Below are 9,937 nucleotides of genomic sequence, written 5' to 3'. Positions count from 1 at the left end.
GTGATAAACCGTATTGTAGATATGTTATGTGTGTTTGTGTATGTGTATGTGTATGTGTGTGCGTGTGCATGTGCGTGTGCGTGTGCATGCGCGCATGTGTGTACTTTTATAAATATGTACATACATATATGGATATATAAATACTGAAAACAATCAATCACTGCAACTGCCATGAAAATGGCACAAAAACCTTCAGCATTCCTCTTGTGGTACTAGTTCTAAAAAATAACTGAGACATTCTGGGTTATGCTAAAAAAAAAGGGCCAGTTTTACTATCTATCAATTGGTACTGTGTTTTTTGACATTTACCAGTAAAGGCACTATCAGTTTTGTTGGAACAATTTTCCTAACAGTTGCAGTAATGGGTATTTTTTGGTATATAATATCATAAGAAGAGAACAAATCTGACCTCTAAACTAGTCGCTATCTACGTATGTATTAGTATGTATGTATGTATGTATGTATGTAAACTACACTTCTCTATAATAACTTTGTGCTACAATCATAATAAAAATGTAAACATATGCAGTTGTGCTGAAGTGATAATGATTATGTTGTGATAGTGTTGATACACAATATAATGACACAGTTAATGAAATGCAATATCATTCCTGTAAATGAGTTTCTTCTTAAACCTCCTGGTGATGGAAAATTATCAAGTATGCAAGAAAAATATAACAGTAATGAGCCAAGTTAACATTTGGACATGTGTTATTTCCTAATAAATATACAAATAAACATTATTCCAGTGGACAATAGCAAGCATATAATTATCTTAAGACTCTCTGGGAGGAATACTAATTGTGCTCTTTAATGAATGTATAATCCATCCCTGGTGACATGGGAGGGGAAAAATAGAATAAAACTTAAATATAAATATAACTCATTCACTACCGCCTACATCTGAGATTCAATAAGTATCTTGGCCTAACCACCATACAATACAGTTACTGAATTTTCACTGAATTACAGAATTTTCACTGATTACTTACACTAATATCAATTTCCAAATACACTTCAGTAATATATGTTGCCAGACATGGTGCCAGTGCTTATGCCACACAATCTAGCATTTGCTCCTTAAAAGCACTCATTCAATAAGTGCAATCTCGGGACAGACAGACCCAAAGACAGACAATGCAGAATAAATACAGAATAAATAAAAAAGGTGCATTTGTGCAAAACATTCCTGAGCACAAGCACTCACTTTCCTTTCTTTCTATGAAAAATGAAATAAATAAAGACAATGAAATGCTAATAACTATTGTAAATTAAAGTGTGCTCTACTAATGTCTAAATACCTGGCTGGTTAAATGTAATATGAGGAGAGAAATGCTGTGGATAAAATGACTTTCTTGGTAGGTAGCTTGTGGTTTTGGTTTTAGTGAACCTTAGGTAGACATATGGTAATAAGTGAACACTTTAATATCTGGCTCTTCACCAAGCAAACAAACAAAAAAAGAAAATAATTTATATAAATATAACTATTACTTTTATAACAATGTGTTTTTTTTTTCTTTTCTCTCATTCTTACCTGATAATAGTCTCTATGTGAAAGAAGAAAATCTTTTTTACTTACAGCATAAAACAACTTATATATAAATCTCATAAACTGCTGTGTTTACAAGATAACATAGGAAGTACTGTATACAAATACCACTACCAGTAGGAGTAATAAAAATATATTGAAATAATAAATCAAAGAGAAAAAAAAAGACAAAAAAGAAGAGAGGAAGACAAACTGCCTGATAATATAAAAAAATATTAATATTACTCCTTAATCTCAAAATAGGTAAGGTATACGCATGGTACACAAAGCAATAAAAAAATGTTACTAATAATACTTGTAATAGTAATATACTAAATACACTGTAAAATATTAGAAAGTGAAATAAAAATATATATGCTATGATAAAAAAGAAAGAAAGAGAAAAAAGAGTAATCATTATCATTATCTTTATCAAGAACAATAAGTAAAAAATTATAATAATAACAATAATAATACTAATGATGATGATGATGATGATGTTGATCATGATGATGATCATAATAATAATAATAATAATAATAATAATAATAATAATAATAATAATAATAATAATAACAATAATAATAATAATAATAACAATAATAATAATAGTAATGAATAAATAAATTAAATAAAACTGTCATAACCCTTTATGTTGACTAGAACTCACTATAACATGAGATTTGAAGGTACCCTGTAGCTGTCAATATATTACTCAACTTAACACTCACTCTAAACATAATGAATGCTAACCCACAAAGTATAACCATACTGTAGTAATGCACAGTACGATTTTTACATTTGGTTTTTGCCATTAATTTTGGTCTTCAAAAATTTTCACTATGAAGTGTCAGTGAGATTACAATTAAATGTGCGCCTGTAGAAAAAATATTGATGCTTCAATACCCTCAGACCCCCCACCCCCCAAAAAACAACAGCAAACAATGTCTGTTGTGCACAGTATCTATTCTGGGCATCTTGACATTGACAAGGGCATGGCATATGATTATTACAACCTCCTTCATTAACTGAAATGTACAACTACATAAATCCATCATCATTAACAAATGAAGAAGAAAAAAAGGAATGGTCTGTGATTACAAAATTACTGAAGAACAATTCATTTATACATCCCCTGGACTTGCTTATTAGTTTCTTCCTCCTGGGGAAAAGCATGATGTTAAGCTGAGAGGAACAAACTGATCCCACTCTAATTCTGAACCCAAGTTTAGCCAGTCTTTCAACAGGTGGCTTTCAAACCCAACCACCTCATTAGAAACAATTTTGAGGGATGCACTGTTTGACATTTTGAACATTATATCATTTATCCCTTACAATAGCTCATATAATAAAAGTTCAAATGCTTTTGCAGATGTGCACAAATACAGGCAAATCTCATGAGAGCAGCCCAGAGCAGGTTATGTTATGTTTCTGCAGTTCTATGAGGTATGAAACCAACTTTGTAGCTTAGTGACATGCAAGTTGACTACAGTATTCTGCTTGTGTCCACGCTCGCTCACAGTATATAAATCTTTACTTAGAAACTCCTGGCAGCTAACTACTCCCTGGTCATTCATGGCTAACAAATTCTGACTACTGACCCTAAAGCTTTATCAACCAGAGGGTCTAGCACCTATCCTTATCCTATAATCCATCCACAACTTCAACAGAATCTGGATCTATGTTATCCTCTATTAAAGTTTCCCGGAATGTCCCCAATAGCCTGGCATTGGGGTCGACTCCTCGCAGGACAGACAAGATTACATTGGCTGATCTCCGTGTGGTAACATTAATGCGGTGGTTTTCAGGTTCTAATTCAACTTGTCCGACTCCTTTGCGGCGTAAGCGCCTTAGGAGCCGTCGTTTCTGCACACAGCTGTATGGCTCAATGGGGAACACCATTTCAAATTGGTGGAGCTGTAGAGTGAAAAAAAAGTTCAGTTAATTACTGAAAAAGAAAACGAATTAGATTTTACCTAAAAAGTATATATACTGCTTGTATATATATCCTCAGCAGTCATTATGAGAGAATGGAGGAACTATATGATGCTTGAACTTAAGATAACAGACTCAAACACAGTGGATTTCAGATACTTCAGACAAAAAACTGTTCTTGATGGTCCAACAATTTATACTGACAATGAAAAATGTCTGGTAATCCAGGTGGTTCATATTGACACTATTTTCACATGTACTTCAGCTTCAAATCTGGTTACCCAAGAATCTTTTCAAGGATTTATATCTCACAGTGAACCTGCACCAAACATATATGCATCTCTCTAGATTTTTGTGGACACCATGGCAAGGAAATGGGATGCTGTGTATTTTTAAGGACTTCCAATAGCAAACACATACAATTGTAGAAGGTGCTGGGCCCCCTCCCTCCCTTTCTCAAATACAGCTCCATCTTCTGACCAAATCTTTACCCTGGATGTATAGTTAAACCCTGGCTTTTTTTTCTTCCCTTAAAAATAACTTTCCTCCTCTTTATCCTTCTCTACTTCTCTGCTATTAGTACTTTGGTGCAGCCTGCAACATTCACACTAAATGCACTTACCTTACGTGGTGGAGGCTGTAGTTGATGATCAAGACAGGTCTGTGTGTTGGCATTACTTTGTGTAGTTTGGGTGATATTGTGGACTTCCGTAGAATGGTTGTTAGTTGGTGCTACTGGTGTACCCTCGGCTGTGTCACCCAGGCTCGCCTCACACCAGTCCTGGTTGACTAGCCCGCTTTCAGCCAGTACCTTTGTAATAACAAGACATGATTAGAGGGGAAAATTTTCATTGTGATATCATGGGAATGAGGTAAGAGCAATATAATAAAAAGCTAAATGGCTTTGGCTTTAACAATTCTTTAGGTAATGAGGCACAAATGAGGCTTAATGCTTACTTTTATGAGGGATTTTCTCCTGAATGCCTATTGCCATTACGATACATAAATAAACACTTCATCAATTCTGCACTACATATGCTTTCTAATTACCTGCTGTATGTTGTGTATGGTATTCTCATGTGCTTGAGAAAAGAGCTGCTCTCTTCTGGACCTAAAGTCATCATTTTGTGCTGCCTCATCCCGTGGCCCATCCCCAGGGGTTCGCTCAAATACGTGGTATACCTTCCGTCCATCAGGTCTAGGCTTTGCATCGCTGAAAAGCACAGCCTCGGGACTGAGCATTATGACCCCATCATACTGCGGCTCTATGGACATGGCGCCATCTTGTTGGGGAAGCATGTCCGGGTTTAGAAGCATTATAGCTTTTGTGTATTTGCAGCTGTGACTACTGGGGCATTCCTTGCATTCTTGGTATCACCTGGAAAAGAATGATAAAAATCTCCTTTCAAGGGCAGTAATATTTTTTTTCTTGCATCCATTGTTGGATTCTGTTCTTATCTCTTGTTTCTATTGGTTTCAAATTACATGCTTTATGTGATAAACTTTTTAAAATGTTTTCCAATAACATCTGGATCTCCAGAACACATCATAAATTTTGCTCTATGCATTTACTTATTCAAGAACACATACAAACACACACACACACACACACACACACACACACACACACACACACACACACACACACACACAAAATGAGATGACAATGATACATACTTTATATCATTAATATGGATCCACTGTGGGGATGACCTTCTTTCTATTACAACCAAGAATAGTAAACCCAAAGAGGAGAGAAGGTTATCCTTCTTGTCAAATGACCACAATCTGTAGATTATTGTTCCTACACAGGAAACATCAAGTAGCAAGTCTCTGCCCACAGAGAAATCAACATGAGAAAATCTGGGACCTATGAGATTATCCTATATGGTTAATTTGGCTTTTGTGTCTATGCTGATACTTCAAAAGGCAATGAACTACCTGGTTAACTGCTATCAAAATAATAAAAATCAGTGAAGTAATAGGTTACTTCTTGCTATATCATTTATAATTCTCTAAACTTGAACATATATACACATCAGCTATCACACTGCATTTGGTTTGTTAGAAGCAAAGAGAAATGCAATAATGGCAGTCCAGTTTACTATTTCCTAAATTCTCTTTACCTATGAACTATTGGCTTATTCATTAGTACTTTTGTCTTATCTGCTTCTCATGTTTTCTCCTATCATCATACTATTACTAAACAAGACTTGAATACGGTACATATTTGTAGTTAGCAATCTGCTTAATATTGCAAGTCTTTAAAGAGATGGGTGAACAATGGTACCCCGATAACAATTCTACACAGGCTTAAATAACATTTGGAAACTGTAGACCAATTTTAAAGTCCAATAAAAACACTAAAGTAATCTTCTGAATTAGCAAACAGTATCTTTCAAAACTAATTTCATCATACAATGATATTAGTTGTATTCTATCAAAATCAACTTAAAACCTGCAATGACCTGCAAAAGAAGAACTAAATACTTAATGGAAATCTACATTTGGACACTGCCAAGGGATTGTTGCAGCCCCAAGCTTTCAATGCTCCAGCAGACCTCCATGCATATCTTATACCATGATTGTGCTCATATTGGTTCCTTATTAGACGCTAAATTATGAAGGTCTGGAATCTCTTATCTTGTCAGAATGCATATAAAGAAGGTTTCCTGACCTCTGCTGGCATCCCAATAGACATGATGGGTACAAGTTAGTCAACTGCTGGCATGAAGGATACACGTTACTCACTTGTCAACATGTAGATGTATTTGGAAGAGTAATCAGTGACTGAAATTTACACTAAATACAATATTACCAGTAAAAAGACCAGTTACAGACAATTCATAAATGGGCATCAGAGTTCAGGTTAATGTATCAGGGCTACACTCTTTTCATGCATTAGAAAATTGCACATTTGCTCCAGAATTTGGAACTTGAACTAGGAAAACTTACATAAATGTATGTAAGTACTCCACCATACATGGAAAATTATGATCGATAAAGGTGTGCATTACACATTTGTATAATAATGCACTAAGATGTACAAATGAAACATGAAGTATAATGTACTATACTAATTTGTATAAACTTTTCCAATGAATAATAAATAGAAGCAATTCTACATTCTACAATTTTGGAAATCGTGCTGGCAAATAAAACTTTTAAAGGCCTCATCATTCATACAAATATATTAAGAGGTTTGTTTCATCCCCAAGTTCTACCTAATAATCCGAAATGAGGGTTGTTTCCCGTGGAGTTTCAGCTTCCCCCTGAACTCTACTCTCCCCTCACTTCAGAAGTCTCCTTTACTCTCTTCCAATGCCAACTACCAGACTAGCAACTCAATATATGATATATTCGAGACAACGCGAGGGCTATTTCGATAAAATGGGGAAAGAAATGGTACCTTTTAGGAGTCATTTGTGACAGCGTCTGCAGTGTAAACAAAGCGGATGCCAGCACAAAGCAAGAGACTCCGCGGGATCAAAAAAATTCCCCTTTTTTAATGAAAATTTTACTTGTAGGTCTTGGTAAGGAAATATCATTACAGTTGCAATGTCTCTGGGACAAAATAGTGTAAGGAGAGGTGATTTTGACATTCCGCTGGGTCAAAAAAAATCCCCCTTTCCTTTGGTTGTTTTACCTGAAAGTCCTGTTAATCAAAATTAGTTTGGTTATGAGATCTCTAGAATAAAATGTGTGTGGGGAGATGTTCTTACCCGCTGTGTGAGTGTCGGTTGGCCGGGAAGGACTAAATTTACCCTTTTACATCCAGAAGGGAAGGGCTTGTGGGTCAAAGCAGAGCTACCCGCATACTTGTTCTATTTTTACATTTTTGAGCCCTTAGCTTACGCCTTTCGGTCACACATTTCGGGATGAAATATCGGATCTCCCATTTAAGTTTTGTGAAAATGGATGGTTGAGGGATATATATATTTTTTTTAGTTGTAGATATTATTATCATAAATGGCGTTTGGCCTACTTCTTGGGGAGATGGAGACGCCTATATTGATTGGTGTCGATTATGTTTGTGATTGGAATATCGGTTGATCCCAAGCCGGTTTTATCCAGAACTTTCGACAGAATCCATTGCCAACATCAATGGCATCTCACACGCAGTCGTAAAATACTGTACCATTATCCGTTGTTTTGTATAAACTAGTCTCAAGGCCGCCTTTGATTCTGCCATGTTTGCTTGAATGTCTCTATCCAGTTCAGAGCAATGCAGAGAAAACCTAACGAATGCAATAGAAGTACCAGGGATATGGAAAAAACGGCCAGAATTCGGACAAAAAAGTAAAACGAGCAGGGGTTCATTCCCTCAAAATATTGATGAGTCACCTCACTCACCAGCGGACCTCCCAACCTCACTCCTCCTTGGAACTGCATACAATAAAACTCCTATGGACATCTACTTCACCTCGATATTGCCCTCAGAATTAATTTACGTCTTGATACTCTTGAGTGGGAACCCCATATTCCAGGAACCTGAAATCTTTCGTGAACATATGTTCAAGAATATTTATAAAACGTCACCATCTCATTCTCATGCTTCCCCGGTCCCCCCCCCCCTTCCCCAATCCCCCTCTACCCCAACCGTCCCTTGCCTCGAAACCCACCTTCCTCTTTCCTATCCCCTCCCCTCCCTCCATCAACTCAACCCCCTCCACTTCTAAACTCCCCTTCACCCTCATCATCTCTCCCACCTTGAGTTACTCCCTATCCCTACGTTGGAAGCATTTTCACAAGGAAAGGGGGAAAAGGCTTTTTATGATGACTAGGTATCTCTCGCTTAGGCACAGACAAGCATCCGGAGCCAAGGATGCTGACTTGAAAAGGACAGAAGAGGTGTGGGATGAGGGAGATCGAAGGAGTAGGGGGGGGGGGTGGGAGGGAAGGGGGAGAAGAGATGAGGTGGAGAGGAGAGCCAATGACAGCGGCAGCAAAATGTAACTGCTGTTGTTTGTGGGTTTACCTTGCACTGCTTTCGGGATGACACTCAAGAATGCTGATTCTAGTTCTGTAACACAATGGCACATACGGTCGTGCGGTAAACCTCTCTCATGGAGAATGTAACACTTGCTAAACTTGATGTAAACACACCACTCTACAGTCAATGCGTTCACTTATGTAATGAGTTTCAGCTCGAAACCATACCGACATTTGTAACACTTTCTCAGTGTAATCTGTAAATGCTATTCGGTTACACTCCCATGCTGCAAGAATGTGACATTCTTTTACAATAAGAGTATTATGTTGTGTGCTAACGTGACTGTTATGGTTTCATACTTTAGAATGTTGTACTTGCTTTATCTATAGGGCGATATTATCACAAACTGTTGCGTGTTACATCACCTTACTATCAGAAAGTTATCCCGTCTTAGAGTACTCTACCATATGACTTGTGTTACATTTGCATTTTTTGCCGAGTGTTATGCTTAGTCGCTGATGTTGCTACTGTGTGATGCAAGAAAACGGTAACACAATTCTCATAGAATAATGAGCAAAAAGTGGGTCTCTTGCAGGTGTAACGCCTCTTACAGCTTTAATACATTCTCTTTTCAGCAAGTGTTACACAGCCTTCATCTCCATCACCACAATGGGTCCATGACCGCAGTTCTTAACTTCCATTTCTGTAACTGTAACATGCCTTGACCTCAACTCTACCATCCCATAACAAGAGTAACTACAAAACTACTACAGTATCCCCTCGCCCACATGTACATTATATATAAACATTGCTATTCACCTGAAATATTTTCTGTGACGGGCTGCCATACTCTATCAAAGCTGCAACTGCATCAAAGCTATGCTTGAGCTACGATCATTATGAATATTACTACATATGTAAAAACAATATTTCAATTTTTGAAAAGGGGGCTTATCACGTTTTAATCGCAAGCAATCCAGTTTCTGTAATAGGCCTAGTATATCGTAAATGCAACACGGTAGTAACAGACAGGAAATCAGATGACACTGTAAGAAATAAAATATATATACATAAAATAATGGCTTTTGTTAATTCATAATTGTACCCTTATAATCACCACGGCCACTGAAGCTGCAATACGGCAAAAATACCTACACAGGAAACAATAACATTCCAATTTGTCCAATAATGATGATGATGATGATGATAATAATGATGATGGTAATGATAATAACAATACCAACAACAACTCCAACAACAACAACAATAATAATAATGATGATGATGATGATAGTAATACTGATAATAACAATAATAATAATAATAATAATAATACTAATAATAATAATAATGATGATGATGATAATATTAATAACAATACTACTAACAATAATGATGCTATTAACAACAACTTTGATGATGATATAAATGATAATAAGAACAACGACACAATACATCAATAAAAAAAATGATAATAGAAATAATAAAAACAACAAGAATAGCAACAACGGCAATAACAACAGCAACAACAACAACAACAA

General features: G+C 36.3%; 1 protein-coding gene across 1 annotated transcript; it reads right to left on the bottom strand.

Annotated features, from left to right (window-relative positions):
* Positions 1-2,163: 2,163 nt before the first annotated feature.
* LOC119574469 lies at positions 2,164-6,936 on the bottom strand. The gene is made up of 4 exons (XM_037921703.1): positions 6,873-6,936; positions 4,514-4,841; positions 4,086-4,274; positions 2,164-3,445 (listed from the first exon to the last, which is right to left on the bottom strand). Exons 2-4 carry the CDS (start codon positions 4,778-4,780, stop codon positions 3,173-3,175), a joined length of 729 nt encoding a protein of 242 aa, XP_037777631.1. The 5' UTR covers positions 4,781-4,841; positions 6,873-6,936; the 3' UTR covers positions 2,164-3,172.
* Positions 6,937-9,937: the final 3,001 nt, after the last annotated feature.

The sequence above is a fragment of the Penaeus monodon genome, chromosome 6, assembly GCF_015228065.2.
Source record: "Penaeus monodon isolate SGIC_2016 chromosome 6, NSTDA_Pmon_1, whole genome shotgun sequence".
In the NCBI taxonomy this organism is placed as follows: domain Eukaryota; kingdom Metazoa; phylum Arthropoda; class Malacostraca; order Decapoda; family Penaeidae; genus Penaeus; species Penaeus monodon.
Note: the sequence above shows the minus strand (reverse complement) of the source record. Positions and strands in the feature narration are given on the sequence as shown.

What these genes read in the sequence shown, in the direction of transcription:
- LOC119574469 (XM_037921703.1), bottom strand. Translation starts at nt 4,780, where the DNA reads ATGCTTCTAAACCCGGACATGCTTCCCCAACAAGATGGCGCCATGTCC. An exon ending in CCATACACAACATACAGCAG is followed by an intron (nt 4,275 to 4,513) that starts GTAATTAGAAAG and finishes GTTATTACAAAG; the next exon opens with GTACTGGCTGAAAGCGGGCT. An exon ending in TACAGCCTCCACCACGTAAG is followed by an intron (nt 3,446 to 4,085) that starts GTAAGTGCATTT and finishes TTCACTCTACAG; the next exon opens with CTCCACCAATTTGAAATGGT.